Here is a 24640-nt window from a genome sequence, read left to right as displayed (position 1 = left end):
ACAGTTCTGTATTAAATGCCTAAAATAAATCCTATTGATATCTTCTATTTGTACTGTTCTCTGAGATGAAGATGTGGAAATTGACATTTTGTGTAAAAAGAAAAAAAAAAAAAAGCACAAAATATTTGCCTATGTCTCCTCCAAGAGAATGTTTCAAAGTTTAAAATGCAAATGCATTCCCCTTCCTATTATCTAAAAACCACGACTGAATAAGAAATTCAGTAATTTTTTTTTTTCAGATCTATAAAATCAGAGTAGATCAACATAGTCTTAAACTTACTTTAAATTTGGTTAGAAGAAGAGAAGTTTTACTGTGCAAGTACTGCAAAGAAATATTAATTCTACAAACTTGTTCCAAAGCAGTCTTTTTATTGTTACTAGAGCAACGACTTGTCACTTCATTTCTAGGTTACCTTCAAAGGCATCTGCTACAATCTTTTCTGAAGGATGTTTTGTCTGAAGTAGTGTTTTTTAAAATCTAGTTTCACACTGATTTTTTTGTTTACACCTAGCTATGATGACTGTGTGATCCCATGACTGTTCTCTGCCTGTTTTCCTGTTAGCCAAAGGAATGCTAACTGTGCTTCAAATGAAGAATTTCAATTCCTGGGTATCAGTGCAGTGCTTCACAGAATGACAGAACCATAGGGAAGTGTCACAATAGAGTAAGAGTGTTGAGAAAAGGCAGCAGGTTAGATCTACACAACTTAGTGGGACTAGTTGCCTCTCTGACATGGAGAATTCAAGTTCTATATTTAGCAGGCACTTAGGTAAGTCCCTAAGAGTTTCTGTATGGTGACACAAGCCCAGGCTCTGAAAGACAGACTGTATTTCCATCAGTTTTTATGCTGTGGCACACTCACTTGGCTTCTAGCAGGCTAGTTCAATGCTTGCACTGACCTGTCCTGATGAAGGCTCTGCTCTGGAGCTGACCCAGCCAATCCCAGCTAAAAGCACTGGCAGAACTGCTAAAGCACCACACGGGTCTTCAAGTAGCTTGTGAGATTCCTAGTGTGAAGTTTTGACTTGAAGAAAGGCAGTAACTACTGAGAAACACAAACTGATGACTGAAGTTCAAAAACCAACCTCGGGGTGAGATCTGCATTTCTCCAAGGCATCTCCATAGATCTTATTTGGACTAGAAGAAGAGAATAGCTCTTTAAAAATCACATAGAACAAGCCACCTGTAACAGAGACAACAGCAGATGAAATGAAAACTTATGAAACCAGATGGAATTAACGAGAAGTGTCTTCTGATAAAGAATGTAATTTAAAAAAAATAACCTGTAACACCAATTCCAACAAGCACCACAATAAAATAGGTAAAGTCTCTTCCAGCTTCTTTCACTGAAATAAAAAAGATAATAACACATAAGTTGCAGCCTTGGATAACACTTGTATGCCTTTCTTACATAAATGCTCTTCTGTTAGTCTGTAGTTCAAACAACGTTTTACCAGAAGAAAAAATTCCAGTAACAGTTTCCATAATGCCACATTGCTGTAAAACAGGCCAAGGAACATCTCTTACATTGTACAGGTCATGTTTACATGTCAGTGTTAAGCCTTATTACTTTCGGTTTGCCAGATGTTTGCAAGATCCAAAGTAGCAATGACTGCTACTTCTTGGGTACATGAGAGCTAGATTTTTTAGGAACTAATGAGGCATTTAGCACTGCAGTATTCACACTACCACCTAAACGCACAATCACTGCAATCCTTATGCAAAGAAAAGAAGTAAAAATAAAAAAGTGAAAGCTTAAAAGTCACACACACTGAAAATAACCGGTTTTATGAATTAGCAATCAATAGAACAGTAAAAGGGGCAATATTAGCCCCAAAACAATATTTTATTTATTAACAAAACTAACTGCTGTTTGATTAGTTTTTATCTTTCAATTTTGATCTAAAGTACAAGTGTCAGTATATACTTCAAAGTAAGTCATATGAGAGTCTCTCTTTCAAAATATTTGAGTATTTGGAAAGAGACTACTATCTTTTAGTGGCAGTGTGCATTTTAGTGGAGTACAAGTTAAGGAGGAAACGTTAGTAACTATTTCTCCTGCAGTCTTCTAATTAGTTGAAGGCGTTTTTTGTAAATCATTTCAAAGTACTTAAACTTTCTGAGGCTAATTATGCAGTAATCACTTTTCACTGAAGTGAATGAGTGAAGGCAATCCATCACGTGTAGTGACGATTTGGTTGGAGGTGAATTTATCCCAACAGCCCTACAGTCAGGCTGCATGTGATAGGTTTTCCTTCTGAAAAGGAAAATGAGAGTCTGCTACACCTTGTGCCTGATAATTACTTAAATCCACAGATTATTTAGAAGAAATCACATAATTTGTTCTGATTGTGCAACGCATATATAGAAATGTAATAGCTGCTCCAAACAATATGATGCGAAAAGAAACCGGCTCGGTGTGCTGAGATTTATTTTTTTTTTTTTCCTAGATACTTGATGTTTGGAACTACAAAACTTTAGCTGAGCAGCGTACAGCATCCTGCGCCTTACCTTTCTGAGCCGCCGACACCAGCGTCTCCTCGTTCAGTGCCCTTTGCACGGACACATCTTTGCTATCGCCGCCAGGCTTTGCAGCTTTCAGCCCTCCTGCCTGGGTCCCGATTCCCCGACGGGCGGCCCTGAGCAGCAGCTGTCCAGGAGGTCCAAGGTGGGCGGCGCCTTCCCGTCTCGGTCCTCTTCTGGGCGTGGCCAATCCCGGACGAGCCCCCAGTTGTTATGAATAAAAATGGGCGGAGAAAATACTAATCTCCATAAACGCCTTTATTAATCAGCTCTTATTGATATTTGCCCGAGGGGTTTGGTCGCCGTGGAGGAGGAGGGCTTTATCAGCTCTGCTGCATGCAATTCAACAGAGCTGGAGGACTGGCCCTCGCCTGGGGAGCAACCCCAGAGTCCTGACAGTTCTTTGTTTTCTCCTGTGGTCTCATCTCCGGTTTGGTCTTTTTAACTTACGGCTAGTAAGCAAAACCGGAGAAATTAGCTCTTTTGATTCCTCAGGGTCCACACGGCTGAGTATTAGTTCTTATCTGTTTTAATTTTACTTGGTTTTTATTTGATAAGGGTTTTTTTATGTCAGATTTCATCCCGAGACGCTTTTGGAGTCTTTAATTTGCATGCGGGATCACCGGGGCGGGCACTTGAAGCTCTTTGCGGCCACGTGGTAGTCTTTGCTGCAGCAATGGCGTTTCGGTCTCACGCTGCTTCACAGCGGCGGCAACGTTGTGGGGGTTTGGACCGGGGCTTGTGCGGTGGGAGGTGGAACGTGGCGGGTGTGGGGTTTTTCTCTTGAAGCGGGGCAGCGGTCCGGCCAGCTCGGGGACGCTTCATCTGGCCGAGGCGGCTGACCGCGTGGCGGCTGCGGGCGGCTCGTACGGGGAGCATGGCAACTGCGGGCAGACGGGGCGGCCGGGGCTCTTTTCTCCGCTCCGGCACGGGGAGCGGCTGCAGTCAGGCTGCTCTTCGGCTGGAACTCTTTGTGCTGAGCCTGGGGGGGGGAAAGCGGCCGGCTCCTTTCCGCTCCGGCGGCGGCGGCGGGGGTCGGAACCTCCCCGTGCCAGACGGCCGACTGCTCCGCGGCTGGAGCTCCACTGAGGCGGGCGGCTCCGCTGCGGCTCCCTCGCCCCATCTCTGACCCGGGGTGGGGGCGCGGCGCCTGAGAGTTCCTTGATGGGAACGGGTTCTCCGTTTTTAAGGTGGTCTGGGAGGAAAGGTGCCACGTGCCACTGAGGTGGCTTTCCACTGTTACATTGTAGGATAAACATTTTATTTTTATCAGGCACTGTTGAGGCCACACCACTGAGAGTACTGTGTTCGGTTTTGACACCCTCGATTTAAGAAGGACATTGAGTTGCTGGAGTGTGTCCAGGGAAAGGCAGTGGAGCTGGTGAAGAGTCTGGAGCACAAGTCTGAGGAGTGGCCGAGGGAGCTGGGGATGTTTAGCCTGGAGAACAGGAGGCTCAGGGGGACTTGATCACTCTGCACAAATGCCTGAAGGTGGGACTCGGCCTGTTCTCCAAGAGGAAATGGCCTCAAGCTGTACTAGGGAGGTCTGGGTTGGATATTAGGAAGAATTTCTTCACAGAAAAGGCAATTAGACATTGGAATGGGCTGCTCAGGGAGGTGGTGGAGCCACCGGGTCTGGAGGTGTTTAAGGAAAGACTGGAATCTGCACTTAGTGCTGTGGTCTAACTGCCGTGGTGGTGTTTGGTCATAAATTGTAAAGTAATCTCAGAGGTATTTTCCAGCCTAATTAATTATGTGATTCTGAGACCCGAGCCCACAGTGCCCGAGAGCTCGGAGCTCGCCGTGGAGCCGGGGCGAGGCTCAGGCACCTCCGCCGTCCCCGTTACCGCCTCCCCCATGCCCGCCCGGCCCCGCTCCAGCCCCGCCCGCCCTCAGCCAGCGCTCCCGGCCCCGCTCGGCCCCGCCTCGGCCCCGCCCGCCCTCAGCCAGCGCTCCGGGCGCCGCCGTTCCGGCCCACCCCGCCCCAGGGCGTGCCCCGGGGGGTGGCTGCCCTTGTTCCTTCCCTGCCCTCCCCGCGGGCGGTGCGAGGCCGGCGCTGTCCCGTGCTGGAGCGGCCATGGCGACGGGCCGGGGCAGGTAACCGTGGGCTCTGCCGGCCCGGGGCCGCCCGCTCGGCCTTCTTCACCTTTAACGGGGAGGGGGGTTTAATTGTTTTCCCTCAGCTCCCATTGCTCCTCTGAAAAACTTATTTCACGTGTTGCACGGCTCTGGTTTCCAGCTCTCGAGTCTTCGCGGCGAGGGCTGTGGGCATGGTACTCTCCTCTCCTGGCCCAGTGGACGCCTTGCAGTGGAGAACGCTGGTGTTGCCAGGTGCACAGAGGCCTGGGGTTAACACTTTTTTTCCTGCCTGGGGAGCCTAAACTTCTGTGTCCTTCAGCTTGGAGGAGATGCTGTAATGGGTACCCACAAAGTTAGTTTAGTGGCTGCTTTATACGTCCAGGGTGGTTTGGGTTTTGTGATAAATAGGAGGGTTTCGCTGTGGAAGGTGTGATTACCGTAATTCTTACAGTACAGGGTAGGCTTTCAAAATTTTAAAGCATCAGTCTTAGAGGCAAAGTTGAGAAAACAGATTTTTCTGCTAACCCATTTCTACAGCCTTAGGTTTCATAGCAGTTTCATTCCCCCTGCTGTTTTTTGGGTGGGTTTTTTTGCCTTTTTTCAACCTGCTAATGGATTGGGGTAATATCCACCCTTTAAAAATTAAATTGAAATAGACAGCTGAAGGAAAAAAAAAAAAACCCACAACCAACCCATGCCAAAACATCATTGTAATTTTTCTTTTTCCCTGCATACGCTTACAGAGGTGGAGGAGACACGTTTTTTCACTACTTAAAACTTTGTGTACATCATTTGAAATGTTTCTCAGAAGACAATTGTTTGCTGACCATCAAAAAACCAAGGCACATTGCAAGTATTATAGGGTATGAAAATGAAAATACTGGAAAAGTGAGCCCCACAGGTTGAAAGCTAATGAAAAAGCAATTGAAGTTGTGCCTCTTGAGTAAGATCATCTCAGTTCTAGAAGTCTCTAAAGAGGGGGTGTAACAGCTGTCATTGACTTTCATCTTAGGCTAATCTGCCCAAACTGTGTCAATGCAACCTAAAAGCATTTTGTTAATGCTAATTTAAAATCTTAGCACACGCAGTACTTGAAAAGTAATTTATGGATTCGGTTGCTGTTTGTTTCTTCACACCTTGAGAATATTTTTGTTTTGGCGAATACAAAAGTTCAGCAGATTTTTTTTAAAATTGAAGCTTACAAAAACAATAGCTATTACATTAAAGTTTTCAAGGCACCCACGGGCAAAATGTTTCTTCCCTCAGATATTTCTCCCTGGAGTGAAGAAGGGAGAGGTTAGTGGTTAAAATGAGCAAGAAGGACAGTCTGTGCAGTTTATGCTTGTCCAAGGTAGCTTATTTTAAAATCCAGAATCCAGCTTCGTATCTGAATTATTTCTGTGCCTGGAGTTTGTGAAATTGCGTCCCTAGAGAGTATGCCCAAACTCTCTGCTTTCAGCATGGATTCAGGGCAGAATAGCCTGGGATGTGCTGCCCTGGAACATACAGAAGTGATGGCTCTGCTGCTGTTGAACACAACTTGTGTCTCTAAATCCCTTTAACAGCAGTTTGTTACTGCTTCATCATCTAAGTGTTTAGGGCCTCATCATCTAAGTGTTTTTGATAATGATACATTAGTAAAACCCTTTGTTTGATCTCCAGATTGTATTTATTACAAGACTACTTTTTTGTAGTTGTTAATGTAGTTGGTTAGCACCCAAGCTCAAATGTGCATGTCTTTTTGTTAAGCTTGTAACAATTCTTAGTAAAGTGTCTTGGATATTTTTGTTTTGTTTTACATAGCACAGTTGACAATGTAGGCCAGCGCTGTTAATTTATTTTGATTTTTTTTTCTTTAAGCATAAATCAATCTTAAATCAAGAACTTATTAAATGTATATGATAACCATATACTTCAAAATTAGCTATTTCCCCTCCATATGGTTTGGTTGCCTAGAAACCCCGAGCTGGTTTGACCAGGTGTTGGAAATCTGCTGGCAATTTAAAGCGTCAGTAATGCAGTGAATGGGGAGCTCTGCTTGTTCAGTGGCATCCGAGGGTATGAAGTGTAAGGATTTGGTTTAAGATTGAAACTCTGTCCCCATCTTTCTCTGTGGATTAATGATAGGATTTGTTTGCAATTACAGCTGACAAAGACCTTTCTATCAGAAAACTTGGGAAAATCTGTGAGCAGTTGGATTGTAAGAATTTGTGTTAGAAATATGCAACGTTTCTTCCTTTTCTATCCCAACTGTGATGTGGAAATGTTGCCAGAGCAGGTTCTTTCACCATGGTGTGCAAGAGACCAATCCAGACATGGAGTTATTTGATGTATTTACAGTTCTGCACAGTGCTGGGTGGCATTTAGCAAAGGAAGGAATTAGTTCCTTGGCTACAAGCTACATAATTCTCTTATTAATTAATTTTCTATCTTCTGTTGGTTAACAATTCTCTTGCTTCTCATGCTGATTAGTTTGCATGCTCAGTCTTTCTCTTTTTTGAGTCAGTGGTGGCAGTCTCACATTTCTGGAAGCTGTAGCTGATTTCAGCACAATTGCTGAGTTGGCTTTAATAGTTTCTTCCTTATCTTGGGAGTTGTTCCAGGTATCCCTCTGGCCTGTAAATTCTGCATTCTTTGTGTCCACTCTCAGTGGTCATCCTTCTTCCCAAGCTTTGTTAACCTCTCACTACATCTGAAATCTTTGAAGCGTGTCAAACCATAAACCTTACTAAAGCAATTCTACCGACAAGTAATTTGTCTGTCTAACACCTAGACATCCCTTAGACCTTGTTAGCTGCTCTCTGTTTCATGGGTTAAATCTCCTTTCTTTTTGTTTATGCTTGAAAGGATACAAATTCTTTTTGAACCTCAGCAGTTTCTGAGGAAGTTTCAACGTATTGTTTTTATCTGGTATCTTTTAATCGCTTAGCAAAGTTGAGTGGCTCAAAAATGTCTCTGGAGTAATGTTGTGAAACAGAAGAATAATCAGTGAGTTTGACTTGCTGCAGGGGCCTCAGTGGAGCTTGGCTGTAGTGGCCACAGGGGTGCAGCTGTCTAAGGGTAATAAACCTCTACCAGATTCAAACTGATTTGGGGGAGCAGCAACACTATTATTGCCTTTGCCTGCTGTGAGAGATCAATCACAGGGTTGACAGCTGTGAGTTTAAATCTGAATCTTCCTGATGCCAGGTATTTTAACTTGGGTGTAATTGTTCAAATCATAATGATTGCCACGTGGTGTATTCCCTGCATCCTGCCTTGGTTGAAGTGTTGTGTCTAGGTGTGCGCAATATGCGTATTTCTTCATTTTGTGAATATGTGTTAACAGCTTTTCCTTCTTACAAGTAGGTTAAGGACCTTTGCTGCCAGGCCTGGGGAATGTTCTGAAAGTGTAAATGCTGGCATTGAAAGTCTGTATTTGACACCTCCCAGAAAACTGAAACGAAACATGAGCTTTGAGAGGTGAGTATGTCTGTGAGTAAGTCACCCTGTAAACTGCCTTTTGACTGCTTGCAGTAATTGTATTCATATCTTGGAGATTTCTATGTCAAATATTCTGAGTTGAAAAGATTTTCTTTCCTGGCCTACTTTGGGATCCTGTGTTCACCTTCTAATGTTTTCTGGCATGGTTCTCCTTTGTGTTATTTGCTAGGTTCATAAGGATTATGTAGGTTTTCCAAGCCATGTGAAGCCTTCAGCAACTTCTTTGGAAGTCATGGGCAGTGTTGTTCCTTGAGAATAAAAATTGTTATTTTATTACTTCAATAAAAGCCAGATTGGAATTAAACTTCATGTGTTTCTCTTGGTTATTGGTTGTCATCAAGTGTATCTTAGTGTATGGAGAGGCTGAGAATGGTGGATTGGGATAAAAGGAGGGAGGAATTACTGGCTGCTGCATATTTACTGCAAGGTAAATGTTTCTCTTGCTGTTTGGCAGTGAAAGAGTAGTTTCAATATAATTATGAGTTGTTTTCTTTTTGAAAATCAGTTACATTTTTACAAAAAATATTCTAAGACTATGTTACCTGAAAAAGCAATTAGTTTTATACATTTGATCACTACTGTGTAGTGATTTCTCTGTTTTGCATTGGATGGCCAGTTCAGCACCTCTATGCTGTCTGACTGGTGTGATAGTGAGAGAAAAAAGAAAAAAAAATCAGCTTCCTTCAAAGGAGAAAGAATACAGCTGTAAAAACTGCTGTTGAAAATTCTGGATCAAGTATATTATTTTAGCTAATTTGCAGCTTTTTAAGGTATCACTTCTAAATTGTCTCTGGAATGAGTGCACTAATTGCTTTGGACTTAGAGTTTATGAGTTATTTCACATAATAACAGTGCAAGTTTTTGCATGTTATTTCTATGTCAATGTAACTAAGATTGTGAGTTTAATACAAACATTGAGGTATTGGCATTGTTGTGCTACCCTTTAAAGCTCTCTGCTTCTGAAACAGTGTCATAAATCAACAAGTGTTGCAAATAACCCCGTAGTAAAAGGACAAGAGGCACAGATGGGGTGTTGACTTTCACAGCACCTTTTATTTTCAGCAGTGATTTTGATGTGGCCATACTCAATGCTCAAAAAAATTAAGAGTATAAAATGCGTGTATTTTAAACTCTGCAGCTATGAGCTACTGCTCAAATTGTATGAGGTTCATGTCTGCTAATGCAAAAATCACTTTGGCTCAATCCCAGGGTATGTTCTGCTTGTCATGCCTAGACTGGCTCCTGCATTTCAGGCAGCCTTCCAGATGCAGAGACATTGGCATTTTCAGGATATCACTTGGCTCTTACTTTGAAGTTCACATCTTTCTGCTGACATAAATGAAAACTGCACAAGACTCCTGAGCACGTACAGTTTGGAGATGATGATGAGGTAGAGCATGATCTTGCTGTTAGACTAGGACATTTCTGTCCTGGTGCGTTCTCAGGCCAGACGCGGCAGTCAAAAGGGAGAGTGAATGTATCTGCAGTTTTGCAAATGCTGGTGATTGTGGAATTGTGGTTAAAATCATGGTACAAGCAGTAAGGAACTGAAGCTAAATGAGATAGTTTCATATCAAACATAGTTAAAGTTAACAAAGTCTAATAAAACCTCAAACTTACAACTTTTTGTGTAATCGTGCTGTGCCACTGGAATAAGTTGTGATGAATTATTTTAGGCAAATGCCACATACCAAAGAGTGAAGTTACAGCCCAAACTCCACAATTTAACTCTTTAGGTGATTTTTTGTTTCATCTGTTTACAACCTGCTGCTTTCCACCTCTTCTGTTTTTGTCTGGTTTGAAATTAAAATTCTCTGCCATTGTAATTTCTGGAGTTTGCAGGCAAGTCTAACAGAATTCCTCTTTCTCTTCTTTTCTAGCATGCCATCAGAAATGCTGCTGAAGATATTTTCCTATTTAGATGCTGTGTCCCTACTGTCTCTTGGTTGTGTGAATAGACGCTTCTATGAGTTGGCCAATGACAAGTAAGGAAGAGAGAAGGTCTCAGTTTGTGCCCTAGTTGTGTTTACCTGAATTATGAGTCTTTCCAGTTCAGTTTCTCTGATGCCAGAGCACCTCTGGGCAGTTACTCTGCTGAAATTGCCCTGCACAGCGTACAGTACATGTTGCATGCAATTCTAGCTGTGCAGGGCCTGTTGTTTATTGGGGGTTATGAGGCAAAAACTAAATCCAGTGCTTTGAAATGTTGGTGTTAGCACTTTTTTAATTTTAAAATTTCTATATATTTATTTGTATTCACATGGACCTGCAGAAACTTTTCGGTTCAGGTGATCCTTAATGGTGTGTTGCCAGTAGCTTTATGGAATTGTAGCTTTGACAATTTTGAAGTCCTGCATACTTTATTCTTTCATTAGATTTTTGAAGAGGAATTGATTCAATCAAATGATCCACTAGTGGTTTTTATCTGTTGCTCTGTTTGTGAATCTTTGGTGACGTCTAAATGAGAACAAAAGAGACAAAGATAAATACCGACACGTTTTTTAATAAGGATTGCTTATACAGAGTTCATAAATTGCTCCAACCAATATCATGATAATTTTGTGAAAGGGTAAAGAGGAGAGACTTGGGTTGGTGTGTGATAACTAGGATCTGGGCATCCTTTTCTTTGTAGGATTCTACTGCATTAGTGTTGTTTGAATGAGAAAATGTCTTCCTCTATAGGAAGTTGCTGTACCAGGTATGAATCTATTTCTCCCTTATTTACTAAAAATTGTGTGGTGAATTAGTTGGTTTACCTTGGCATTAATACCTTTAGAACTGATGAGTTTAAAGGGAAGATCTGTAATCCAGATTTAGGTTTTGAGGGTAGATAAAAATTGCATAGTTGACACAAATTACCAATCTTGGTATGTGTTTTCCACTTCAGGATGGTGAAGCAGGATAAAATCACTGTGGCTGTCCAGGGGAAGATGATTCATCTGTCTCCATCTCGACAATGTCTGTTTCCATTTTCTAATCTCAATAGAGATTAGTGTGCGTGCACAAATGAGACTTTGGAAAGAGTTAGTTTCCCTTATCTAGGAGCCTGACTGGTTCAGGGGGGACCAGGTAATTTCTTCCTGATGGATTTTCCTGGACCTTCTCAAGACCCTGAATCTTGCAGTGAATGAACAGAAGTTTTAATGGGAGTCACTGCATATTTCTGTGACAAATCTGACTGTGGTTTTTAGGATATTTCTGGTGTCCTGGATGTACAGGGAGCTGTCCTTGTTGCAACAGGACCATCAGTCTTTCATTGTGCTATGTCTGTGCTGCCTAATGCAGTGATTTGTCTTTGGGCTGTTCACTTGAACAGTTCTTGGCACTGATGTCTCTCCAGTGTAACTATTGAGGACAAGGAAATGTTTATGACCCTCCCTTTCTGTACCCTCCTTGTCACAGCATGGGATATTCCAGCCTTCCTACCATGCAGTGTGGGAAGTTCATGGGTACGGTCTGCCTGTGAAGGCCTGAGGATTCTGATCACCAGCAGAACGTGCTTGTGTGAGAGGAAGTGAGAGCACAGGGCAAAGTCTTTGCCACTGTGGTCAAGTGATGACTGATGATGATGTGTCTGATTCTGGCATCTGAGTTAGCAGTAGAAGATTTGTTTGGTTTGTTGTAGTCATGTTCAGTAAGAGACCTTGAGATGAGTATTAACAATTTGAGGCAAGAAGGGCAGGGCATGTATTCTGCTGTGAAAGAGGCAAACTTGTGCTTCCCTGTTGGATGCCTTTTTGATTTATCTGCCCTGACTTCTTCAGAAGTTGAGGATGAAGGGGAAGTGATACCTTCCTAAACACTTGTGATTCCAAGTCCTCCTTCATCTTCTTCTCTGTCTCCCTGCCCTAGCTGAATTTTTGAGTTTCTTGAACTAATTTCTTTGCTTGCCCAACACTGTTTTGGGAAAGGAAGATGCAATATGTTTCTGAGAGTGAGGATGAACATGGTAGGTATTTGTCCTTAGTCTATCTTCAGTCAACTAAATTGCCTGAGCCTGCAACTTCAAAATGCAGGAAATGCCTAGTACTAAGCCCTGTCTTTTCAGCATCATACAGTAAGATGCAGAGTATCTCTCTCCATCAAAGGATATCTTTTTTTGGGAAGGAGTTTCTAGTTATCAGGAAAGTTTTATAGGAGGTTATTTTACTGGGTGTTTTAGGCTGGTGAAGACCAATTGGATGATACACAGCTCAAATTCCCCATGTGATGTTATGTTAAGGACATCTCTCCTTTTTTCATGACTGGACAGTTCTAAACTGCTTTGGAGTTAAAAAAAGAACTTTCCCCCTCCATCAGAAATGTTTTTATACTGTCTGGTAACTTGGCTACCCTTTATGGTCTTAAAGTAGAAGGATTTTAAAACTTTGTTTCAGTTATGGGGATTGTTCTTTATGTTACCCTTCCCACTCTGCTTTTGGTGAATGGAAGGTTGAAAACTCATGTTGACTGTGAACCCACCTTTACCAGTTATGGTAACTTATTGGTCTGTGTGTTTTAGACACTTTTGTCTTAAAAAATGGCAGTGGGGAATTCTGTCTATATCTGCAGAGCAGCAGGCTGGAAGGTTTTTGCGAAATTCCTGGGTCTGCTTGCATCAATAACCAGAGCTGGCTCTCAATATGTGGGGAGTTATTCTCAGTAGCTAATGAATTGAGAATGCTTTTGATGGGTAGGAGGCAGTGTGGGATGGATCTAGTCCTTGAATACTTTAAGGAGAAGGGAAGATGCCATACCATACATGCTAGTGTAAGTTTGCCTGAGGATAAGTGAGAACTGGTAGCCTTGCTGATAAATGGTAGAAAATGTCTCAACTATTTGTTGCCCTCACTAGTAATTTTCTTCAGTGCAGTTATGTACACTGTGTGTCTAGCATTTCAAAATTAGAAAACTTATTGGCAACCTATATTCACAGATTATTGATTGAATTTTTGTAGGTTCCTGGACTCAATGTTCTGTGAATTGTCCTAGAGATACTGGGGTGTGCTAGAGATACTGGGGTGTGAGGGGCTGAAATGTGAACTAATAGTTTTCCTGGCATGAAAGAGATGAACCCATCATTACAGTCACATATTTCTTTGACTTCAGAAAGTCATGTCTTCTCTGGGCTTTTCCAAAGAGAGTGCAGAAAGGATTGAAATTACATTAGTACCACCAAACAAAGGTGATTCTAATTGTCCTCCTCAGCTGAACTGAGAAACTTGAAGTCTACAGATGGTCTTTCTTGAATAGGAGATATTAAACCACTTTTTCCACTAGCTGATTTTCTATGAGGAGGACACATCTTTGTTTTAGGGTGGAATTTTCAAAAATTTCTGCTTAACCTTTATCAGTTTTCACTTACTTGCTGACTGACTGTGCTGTCACAGAGCTTCATCCTGGATCCCATATTTTTGAGAAGACAGACAAGACTGGTTTTTTGCTAACACTGTGCTCAGTGGTAGCTGAGATGTGCATGTAAAAATGAAGTGACTATTCTTGAAATTTACTCCTCTTTATTCTATTTTTATTTTCAGTGGAATTTGGCTGAAACTTTATTCCAATTATTTGCAACCAAAATGGAAAATGAAGTCTAAACAAACAGAAGCTGTTTCTTTGGGCCGTGCTGCTCTACATGATAAAAAGCCTGGGTACTGGAAGAAAGAATACATCTTCAAACAAACGTGTGCCTTCAAGACTAGAGTAATGCGACTCGTTAAATTTCTAGATCCTTACACAGGTCTTCCATGTAAAAACAAAGAAGCTATGAAGTAAGCAATGCCTTGTCACAAAGATTTACTTCAGAACAATGTACAAAACATTAATGGCTTGGAGTAGTATAGAATTAGAGCTATAAAATGTATATCATAATGGAATGATGCAATGATAATCTATAAATGACTGAAACTGAGTCGCAGTTAGTAGAAATGTAAAAATTCTGTTGAAAGCATAGTTTAAATTTTATCACTTTGAGAATTTGTTTTTAAACACTCCTCTCCCCTCTCAATTCCTAAATAACAGAGTCTCTGGCTTGAGTTGGATAATTGTTCTAAAGGACAAAAATGGAAAAGAACATGTAGTAGAGAATCCAAAACTATCATTTAAGGACACATCTGTTACCATACTTTGGTATGGTACAGACTGGCCATGCTTGGACATCCTGTCAACCCTAAAACTGTTTGGAGTTACACCATTGCTTCCTGACCAAAACAGACCTCCCAGCAAGAATGGGTGAGTTTTAATATAGGATTTTTGAGGATTTTTTGGGTGTAACTGATTGATAATATGTCTGTAGGACCTATCTGACATTTGTTTGATTCAATAAGTTAACCCTTCATTTGAAAGCCTCCCCGCAGTAGTTCTTTCTATGTTCTTCTCTTTGGTAGAGCTTTTTAGAGAGGAATAGTAGAAATAGTATAATCCAGCAAGCTATGGCATTAATTCATAGGTTAATTGGCATGTGATATGCAGGCTGATAGGTCCTGACTTGGAAAGCTGAATCTAAGCCCTAGAGCATGAAAGAAAAATGTAAATCTAGAAGACTTTATTGTGAGAAATTTAGCTTGGAAGAGTTAATCAGTATTTATGTGGCTACAGTCAGGTATTCTATGTTGTTAAAATTTATTTTCTGTCTGGTAGGTGTGTATATGAATTTAGGGAACTTGATGTTTAACTATGTGTGCAGTCTTCAGTACATGCATATGAAGTCACACAGTCCACAGCATGTCCCTTGTTTTTTAATTTACATGTGTACAGTGGTTTTTGTCATTATATTCTAAAAAATAAATGAAAAGTGTTTATTTGAGGTATTTGGTTGCTGTCAAGGAGTTTTGCCCACATCTGGGCCTGTGTGTATAGTAGGTACAGAGTCAGCTGCCTGCTTCTTACACAAAGCCCCTGGCCATAGAGCTCTGAAAAGAGGGAATTGGTCACCTACAAAACATCTGGTTCTTCAACCATAAGCAGAGTATATACTTATAAAACAAATAAATCAAGAGAAGCCTTTTGTATAAAGTTAACTGAACAAGTCTTGCAGTCAAATTATGTGGGAAATGTAGTTGTTTTACCGAGATGATGATTCATATGTAGAAAATAAAAAAGCTTGCAGGCAGTTGATGTGTTTATTTCACAGAGTTACAAGTTTTAGAAATTGTGACTAGAGATGAAGTCAGTGGTTTCACCAATTTCAGTATGTCATTGTTTAGACTATAAGGCAGTAGTGCAGGGACAGGCCTGATTGACTTAAAGATGGAAAAGGTTGATGTTGATCAAGAAGAAATGTTTTACTGTAAGGGTGGTGTGACACTGGAATGGGTTGTCCAGGGAGGTTGTGGATGCCCCATCCCAGACAGTGTTCAGTGTTTGATTGTAGGTGGTATTACAGTGATACTATGTGGAAGTCTAGGAACTGTTTTGAATATAGTAAGAGCCTGAGTCTGAAAAGGATTTGAGGAAGACTTCTTCATTCTGAGTAGGTAATGCAAACTCTTACTTACTGCCCTTTTTTAAAATGCATCATTAGTTAATAAGAGTGTTCATGAACTTATATTTAAGACTTTTTTGGAGCTAATGGCTTTAATTATAGGTAAAATATAGAAAAAAAATCTAAAAAAGGAAAGCTTCCTGTAGCACATACTTTTAATTTATTATATGTACAGTTTGATACTTTCCTTTGAATTTTGCTTCTCAGTGATTTCATCTAGTATCAATAGAGTATGAAAAACAAGTTATAAAGTAATTCTGTATCTTGAAAAATTGGGCAAGTACGTAAGTTCTTTTTTTAAGCATGTTTTAGAAGATCATAGTGGTTTTTATTTCTTTTCTTGTTAGGGGTTGAGATCCTGCTAGTACACTGTGGTTGTTCAAATGTATGGTTTATGATTCTGCATGGCAAATGCTTTCAAAACCATTTTCATCATGTGCTGCTGGTCAGACTTTACAGTTAAAAATGAAATTAAACTGAACTTTTACATGAATAAGGAGACACAGCCTTTTTACTTCATTCTGTATGTTCTTTTCAAAGACCTCGTCGATTTTCCTTGATTGCTGAATACCCTCTTGGCAACCTGACTGAAAGTAGTGTCGCAGTTGGTGCTGATGAGCTTGTCCAGCTCTTCAGTCTGAGTCCAGGACTGTTAGTAGGAATTTGGAAGGTAAGATAACATTTTGTTTCTGTATTTTATTATGATTTGAATGAAAAAAAAAAAAAAAATTGGCTTGTAGTTTGGGTTTGAGGAGGGCTTTTTTTTTTTAATCTTCCTTTTTTTTCCCCTTTGGATTTTGAAAGATCTTGTCTAAACTAGTAACCACAAAACACATGTAGGGACAGTAAGTGGAAGATTTATTGTATCCTGAAGAGCTGTCACAGGAGTATATATACTTTTTTTAAAAATCCACTTCTAATTAAGAGATCAGTTATCTATCATTCCATATTAGATGCTGTGTTCAATTTTATTTATTTTACAGTCTTCACATGCCCAAGTTTGATATGCTAGAATAATTTTAAATGGAATGGTTTGAGAAAAGAAGTGCTTCTTCCTCTGATTCGTGCCATTACCTGCCCATGCCACTCAAAGTGATGAGTTCCCACATAGCAACTTAATTTTAATCTACATCACCAGGTAGCTGTATCCTGCTCCAGCAGCAGGAATGCTGTAAATGGTGCCCTTTTGGAGGTATTAAATTCTTGGTATTAAGAGTCTAGGTTAAGCAGTTAGCCTCTGTAGGGTAAGTGTAGACGTGAATGTCTTTAGAGGGCAGTGCCGAACATCTGAAGTCGACTTCAGAAGGAATCTGCATCTTTGCATGGGATGCACTGGCACCTCTGTGTCTGCCTGTGGCTATGTAGGTCTGGGTGCTATGGAGGCCTGTTTCAGGTGTTCTGCTCTTGGTCTGAATTGAGAGGTGGTAGCCCTTTTTTCCTCCCCTCAGCCATGCTCTTGATGTAGACTTAGGTTATTTGGAACTTTCCTAAGGGAGGCTGTGAGCAGTTCCTCAAAGTTGTGTCTAATCTCCAGCTGCAAACATGCTGCCTCAAATGTACACAATCGCCAGAGGCAATGTTTAAAAGTGCAGAAGGACTATTTCTTTCACTCCTACTTAAAGGTAAGAGTGAAAATCCATTTCCTGGAAAACTTGAAAACCTGACTGGCATAAACCCATTATTGGTTGTTTCAGTCTGTGAAAATCTCTGCTAAGTGAACAGCCATTTCTCTCTTATCTTCAGACGTTTTGTAGATGGGTGCCCCTGTATTGTTGGCTCTCTGGTCTTGCTCATGCATTGGCCCCATCCATGCTCAGAAAGAGAGATCTTTCAGCACCTGGAAATGGTTCAGTCATAACCAAGTTTCACATCATTGTTAAGAATCGAGTGCCTCACTCCAGTATATTTTCCCTGCTTGCTTTTCTGAACAGCAGTTCTTATTCTCTGTGTAGGCAGAGTAATATGAGGTAGTTAAGTGTCAGTGGGTGTAATAATTGTAAATGCCACACGTCTTGTTTTTTGCACATATCTGCATAACAGAAACCAAGGGCAGGTTACGTGGGCCTTCTGGTATTTGGACAGAGAAAGACTGAGAAATTATGAGATTGATAGATCTCCCTAGTTAAATCTTTTATAGCTGTAATTTTGCACTTTGAAAATACAGGAGCAGTTAAAAAGCCAAAAGTTTGAATAGAGGATGTCATTTTCTGGTAACCCAGAGAGATGAAAACAGTAGTTGCCCACATTTCAGGAGAGTAATAGACTTCTGGCAGGGAATTATTTTCCTATTGACTTCTGTGTTTGGAAATGCAGGATTTTAAAAAATGCATTTAAAGAAAAAAAAAACTTGATATCCTAGTATTGTGTTCTTGAAGTAAATATATACCTCTGTCTCTAGTTTTCGCATTGATGTTTTCTCTGTATAGACATCTGTAGAAGGTTATGTTTTTAATGTTTTCCTAGGACTAAATAGTCTGGTGAAGACATGTTTTTTACTTTGAAATTCACAGTTTCTATTGAATAATTCTGTATTCCTCACTGATGTTAGCCCTCTTTGGAAATAGTTCTTTACATGGGAAAATAATCTTGATGTTTCAGCAGTTGGGAGTAAGTGCAGTTTGATTTTGTTTAGGTATCTTTTTAAAAGTGGTTATTAGAAGCTAGGGGCAATTCTTGGAGCTCTCATAATTTTTGCCTAGACATAGGTAGTTTCCCTCTCTTTCCCTGTAATACAGAAATTCTGTAATCTTTTATATATATTCTGTACTCTTGTGAAAAAACAGTAAAGGTTTTAGGAGTCCAAGTATTAAAGCAAGCCATTACTAACATTATTACAGTAACTGGCAGAGTAATAAGCGGCAGCATTTCTCTATGAATTTTAATGCTCAGAAAGACCTTGTGAAAAAAAGAATTTCCAGATAAAAATACATATACTTTAATTAACTTTTCAGGAGAAAAATGAAATTGCTTTTGTTATGGCGAATCTTCATTATAATCAACTTCTTGAGAGAAGCATTTTGGGTTCTGCTACTGTGTAAGTTTGGTTTTCCTTTGTGGGAAGTAAAGATAACCTTTTGAATAAAGCTTTGAGTTTTACAATTAAAATTGCCTGCTGGTAAGATGCTTATGTTTAGGCAGTAATTAACTATTCTTGTGTAATATAAACAACAGTTACAGTAAATACAAAAATGTAGAAGCATTTTCATACTAAAATATTGCCATCATTATGCTATTGTGGAGATAATTTAGTTAAAAAAGTGTACTAGTACTGGCTGTATTGAGAAAGTTAGAAATACACTGCCCATACTTTCTCCCTTTTCATAAGCAGTCTTTTTATTTCCTCTTCCTATCTGAAACAGTGATAGAAAAGAGGGAGACATTTCAGGAAGTAGAGAAGTAATCTTTGGCTGTGTAAGAGGGGAGAAAAATTCTGGTAAACTGGTGAGGTGCTTGCAATTATCTTTTAGTCCTATTCAGAGAGTAGCAGGGTTTCCTATTAAGTGTTTGTATATGTGTATATTGCAGTGTATAATGTAATACCTGTTTATACATTATAAACTGTTTAAAAATACAATTTTTTTTTTTTTTTAGCTTTAGAACAGTATTTGGGGAATTTATTTGCCACTCCGCTTTCTAGTCAGATACTTTTGTATCTACCAGTAGTCTTAAATGCCCACTATAACTCAGTGTGGCTCTTCTCTCACAGAATGTAAGATTTAACACCTTCTCTCTTAGTACCAGATTGGATCCTGTGTAGAAGTTGCTCAGTTGCCTCTGGCATGTGGTCACTTCAGGTCATTTATGTGCAGTAGTTATTTAGTTAGGCACAGGCAAAATAATTTCAATATTTGCTATTTCAGAGAAGTCTCTAGAGCTAGTGGGCTTTTAGATTTGTAGTTAAGCTGATGCTTTTTTCTTTGTTGAAGACAAATCCGTGTTTTGAAGTTTAACAGATGTACCTTTTAAAGTTGACTGCCATATTTTCTCCCTTTGGCTGGGCTGAACAGCTGATCAGCAGTTTTAGACACTGTATTAGTTTAAAAGAAGTGTGATGAACTAGAGATGTTTGATTTCAAAACTGTCTTAAGATGACAGTCTCAGTGTAGGGCTGTATGTTACATCTCTATTAAGTCATGTTCCCCCTTGCTAAATTCTATTATTTTTCTTTTTTTCAAGTCAATATACTCCTCCACCTAATCAACCTTTACTGGATGATATTGACTCAGAGTATGGACTGCATGAGTACAACCTGCATCTTGACCTTCAGGGCAGAACCTGCATGTACCTGTGTGGATCATTCAAGCGCCTCTTCTGCAGAAAACGTAAAGTTGACAGAACAATAATGTTTGTTTTAGAAATGATCCCTGTCTTTCCTTCTTGTATCCAGTTTCTCTCTTTTAAGGGGTGAAACTGAAATGGAATTTTAAGAGTAAGATGTCTGTTAGTTGTGTGGTTTCTTTATATCTGCATGGTGCTTTGTGTGGCATCCTAAGGCTGCTCTGTAAGAAGTCTGCCCATTGTTACATTTTTATAGTGTCAGGCCTGGGACTGAATTCTTCAGATTGTCAGGGTCTTTTCTTTTAGTTCTCTGCTGCATTAATAATGCGGTGGCATAGCTCTTGGTGCAGGCTGATGTTTCTTTCAGTTGTATTTTATAAAGGAGAGACAGTTTGTCCTCGTACAATTTGGAAGCTTATTTCTGTAGAATTCTCCTTGAGTATACTTTGGATGCACAGACAGATTGAAAATATAGATAAATTTGTAGAAGTTACTGTGAACTTTAAGATCTATAGTTTTTTTTTTGGTGAGCTTGAGGTTGCCTGTTCTGGCATCTCGTCATTGTGTGGTAAACAATTTCAGTCATTTTTTTTAACTGCTGCTTCATTCTGTTTTCAGCACTTCTTTCCATGAGACGTGATTGACCATCCCTGTTATTCTCATACAGCCCAAATTCATAATTGTACTGAGGTTTTGAAAAATACATGTGTGATCTCTCTTTTGACATAACTTCAGCATAAATTCCTACAGCTACATAGCTGTCTTTCTGTAAGCAGAGACAGATTAAAATATTAAAATTAGACATTGTCATGAATTTAATTTAGAATTAAGTACTGTAAATTAATTATTGCTCCCAAATAATTTTTTTTTGTATCGGCAGTAATTTTTTTTATCCACACTCCTGAGCAGTGCGGATTGCAGAACATGTTGTTTTTCGGTCAGTAGAGGGCACTGTTGTCAGACGTGAGCGCTTTTACCGGGCTACAGAATTTCCCCGTGATTTGGTTTGGTTTTTCTCGTTGGTGTTTGGTGATTCCAAGAGCTGTCATTTAGATGGCAGCCTTGTGCAGTGTGGAGTGTAGTAGTCCTTGAACCTGAAATATACCTGAAATACATTTTTCAGATTCCAGAAAAGTTGCAAGCTTAAACTAAATGAATAATTCTACGGCTAAAACTTCAGTGAAAGTCTACGCATGTAGCAAGAAATCTTACCTGAAGTGTTGTGTAGTACAAGAATCCTCTTTATATTATCAGAAAAAACCCCAAAACGTCTCAAAATTGGCAAGAGGATTGAGTTTTTGGAATTGTGTTGGTTGTTCTGGTTTAGCTGAATGTCATATTTTGTTTTCTAAAATGAAAATGTTATGCTCCTAGCAATACAGTTGCACAAGAAAAAGTATTATGTGGCATACTTCCTTTCTTGATACCACTTTCTTGCTGCTTAGAAGCTACTTCCACAAAAGATTAAGCTGATAAGCTGATCTTTATGCAAATTTTAGGAAATGTCCCTGAGCTACAGTTGTGATGCCATCTCACTTTGCAAGTTACAGAATCTGTTTTATGCTCACGAGTGTTTTCTGAATTACTGGTTTTGTGACCTTCAGCAGTGTGACAGCCACCAGATTCTGGTCTCACAGGACATCAGGCAGCTGAAGCCATGGTTCTGCAGACAATAAGCTCATTTGTCAACTTGTCCCTTCCATGTGCTCACACAATAATTCCTTGTGGAAAATGCTTGACTTCCTCCTGAAATGGTGTAGTGATGCAGCATATGGTTGTCTGCTCTCACATTTTTCATTCTAAGTTGTTGTTCATTTTTCTCATTTTGGTGAACATGGTGTTGCTGAATGTGGTGGCCAGGTTTGTCCAGACTGGTTGTGTTTGCTGGTTTGTGTTTTGGTTTTAGGCTCCCTTCTAATAATATTCTTTGTCCCTTCCTCTGGGAGGACTCTGAAGCATGGAAGTCTGCAATGTTCTTGTCTTGCTATTTTTGAAAATTCTCTACTGAGTCCAGTTTTATTTTAAATTATAGACATGCCCATGGCAATTTCTACAACTTGAGGCACAGATCAGTTGTCAGCTATTATACTGTTCTTTTACTTATTTATTGGTTTTCGTTAGGGAGCTCTAGGCCTTCCTAGGTTACCAGAGAATGCCCATTTGTATTTTGCAGAATAACTGGTTTATTTGTTCAATATTAATATTTATCTGCTTTTTGTTAGTGTCTATTAGTATTGAGCTTCATTTTGCTACTCTGTTTGCAATTCTTTTTGCAGAATTCTTAATATTAAATTAAAAAAGTTATGTCACACTTCATTGAACCAAGTAGATGGAGTGTATATGGCTTCAGATTTTTTTTTCTGTTATTAATACTTACATTACAGTAATTAGCTGGTTTGCCACTGTTTGGGCTGGGGTTTAGCATTTTGTTTTATTCTCCTTTTCATGTAAACAGAATTGGCAATATGGTCTCACTGGCAGATAGTGTAGGGTGAATATGCTAAATACTTTGTAACTGAATTGAAAATATTTAGAAAACTTTCCTTGTTTTCAGGAAGGTATGACAGGCTTTTCTCCCAGAAGACTCCCAGAAGCTATGAATCCAGCTTCTTAATAAATACTTTTGAAGTGTATTTACCTAGGTTTTCAACTTTTTAAGCACAGCTTTGTACCCACATGGTAGTTTAAGCTTTGACTTTTCAATGTCATTTCTTGTTGATGTAAACTGATGTGATGTGCTTGCAAAATGTGAGAGTTGATTTTTGTGTATTTAGAGAGCTTTTAAGATTTGTTTGAAAAATTTCATATCAGGCTTTTGAAATGTTTTGCTTGACCTTGAAGATTGATTTGCAAGTTTAAATAACCATTTCAGTGTCTTAAGGCTGGTTGTTGGCACCAGAATTAGTGTTAAGCACAGCTTTTCCTCTGAAAATACCAATCAAATGACAATTTGCAACAAAGGCTTGGTTAGCAAAACAAACTTCCTTGGCTTTTAGCTAAAATAAGTACTCCGGAACTATTGGTCTATTTGTTTCTTTCCCCTGCAGTTTGTCTACATGATATATGTTCTTTATTACCTTTACTTGGAAATATTTGTTCCCTATAACTTACTCTGCTGCTTTGCTGCTATGCGTGTCTTGCATAAACCAAGGACTAGAGATGTTATAAGGGGACAATGAAACAAAGTCTGGATCAGGCTGAAGAAAGCCCTGTCCAATTTGCTTTCTCTGTGTTTCTCTTCATATGTTTAACATAGCTTGTTCTGTCCTTTAATTTCATTTTCTTATGTGACTGGGGTGAGGAAGGGAAGACTTCAGTACTTAGCCTGCAGTTCCTTGCTTGTTTCTAGGCAGACTTTTCCCTCCTCTGGAATATAAAGACTGCAATGGAGCTTTTATATTAAAAAAACCCATATATAAAGACTGGATTAACCAGCCCATGAATAATTAGCCTTCAGATTCTTGATCTGTTGCCTATTTCCATTCTGGCTAAAGTTAAGAAGTAACTATAATACACCTTAGCCAGCTGATCTATCTAGCAGTGGTGTATTAATGTCATGCAGTGGCAGTGATGTCCTGGGCTTCATTAATTTATTAGCAGAATGCTTTTTTCAATCCATTTTTAATCCATTCAAACTTCATTTGATTTGAATGAGTAAGAGAAATGGCCACTTCCATTCAGACTGGAATTGTGGATAACCAAATAGTCATCTTAGAAAAAAATGCTTGTTGACTGATGTTTTCAAATCTTGTTCAAAAACTCAACTTTAAGTGTGGTCTTTCAGTGGTTAGTTAGTAAACTAAGTAAAATATTTTTACCTTGAATGACATTTTGTCATTGAATTTGATTTACTGAGGTTTTGGAACTGAACCATTTGGACAGGTATCAAGTTAATGCCCTTTTTCTACTTTGAGCTGGGTCCTGGAAACGAATTCTGCTTACATTTTTCTCACTGATTTCTTTTGCACTTCACTGCAAAGACAGTGGGTATCATGGTCCGGACGATTGCATTTTCCTTCAACCATACAAAGTATTTCCTACAAAATATTTCCTGGGCATGGTCACGTTGGTTACTGTATTCACACTCCTATTCCAGACAGTGTCTGTATTGAAAAACCTGCAGCTGTTGTTCTCTGTCATGTGCTGGGCTGCTTCCTCCCCAGAGTAAGTATTCTCTGGACTCCCCACTGGTGAGTGATGCCTTTCCAGCATTGGTTTGTGCCTTGGCTCTACAGCACCAGTTCAGAGAAGTTTTTGGCCTCTGTGTTGAAGTGTGGGCTTTCTTTCTCCTTCACTGCCTCTAACGATCTGCTTCAAGCAGCCACCAAGCAGAGGTTTTGCTGGCACTGCCTGCTGGATGCAGCCATTTAACTCACAGCCAGCCTTTCTGATGTTGCTTCTTCTGTCTGTGGCCTCATGCTGCTACTTCAGCTTGATCGAAGGAGAATCACAGGCAAAACACTTCCTTTTTCACTCTGTCACTTCCATCTTAAACCTCTGCAAGCCCCTTAGCTTGTTACCTTACCATCCAGGACCTGCTACTGGATCCTGACAGGCATTATATTCCTGGGAATTCCTTCTCGCCCTTCTCATTTGTCTCCTGCAAGTCCTAGATATTTTCTTTTTTGTACTGAGGTCTCTAGTGCTTTTGTTTTGCTCTTTTGAGAGAGAATCTCTTGTTCAAGGAAACTTGTCTAAGGGATGTCCTACCAAGAAATCTGCTTGTGTCATGTGATGCTTTTATTTTCACTTTTCTTTGTAGTCAGATTGTGTTCATTATAATGTTCCCAAACTTATAATTAGAATGTTGGAGT

At 39.8% G+C, this 24640-nt stretch overlaps 1 protein-coding gene and 1 long non-coding RNA gene across 2 annotated transcripts in view; one reads left to right on the top strand and one right to left on the bottom strand.

The window, feature by feature from the left end:
- Positions 1–955: 955 nt before the first annotated feature.
- Positions 956–2656, bottom strand: LOC310923392. The gene is made up of 3 exons (XR_014592586.1): positions 2513–2656; positions 1285–1347; positions 956–1184 (listed from the first exon to the last, which is right to left on the bottom strand). It is a non-coding gene; the product is annotated as an uncharacterized lncRNA (long non-coding RNA).
- Positions 2657–4601: 1945 nt separating this feature from the next.
- The window catches only part of LOC310923382 (F-box only protein 15-like), a gene marked incomplete at its 5' end in the record, with an annotated part of 32946 nt that continues 12907 nt past the window's right edge, over positions 4602–24640 (top strand). Inside the window, 8 exons of the mRNA XM_083885412.1 lie at positions 4602–4621; positions 7952–8065; positions 9967–10071; positions 13603–13836; positions 14087–14296; positions 16089–16218; positions 18500–18582; positions 19725–19870. Coding sequence (XP_083741538.1) covers positions 4602–4621; positions 7952–8065; positions 9967–10071; positions 13603–13836; positions 14087–14296; positions 16089–16218; positions 18500–18582; positions 19725–19870 — 1042 coding nt within the window. The remainder of the gene's footprint in view (positions 4622–7951; positions 8066–9966; positions 10072–13602; positions 13837–14086; positions 14297–16088; positions 16219–18499; positions 18583–19724; positions 19871–24640) is intronic.

This window comes from Zosterops lateralis (genome assembly GCF_965231275.1).
Source record: "Zosterops lateralis genome assembly, contig: HAP1_HAP1_SCAFFOLD_51, whole genome shotgun sequence".
NCBI classification, from domain to species: domain Eukaryota; kingdom Metazoa; phylum Chordata; class Aves; order Passeriformes; family Zosteropidae; genus Zosterops; species Zosterops lateralis.
Note: the sequence above shows the minus strand (reverse complement) of the source record. Positions and strands in the feature narration are given on the sequence as shown.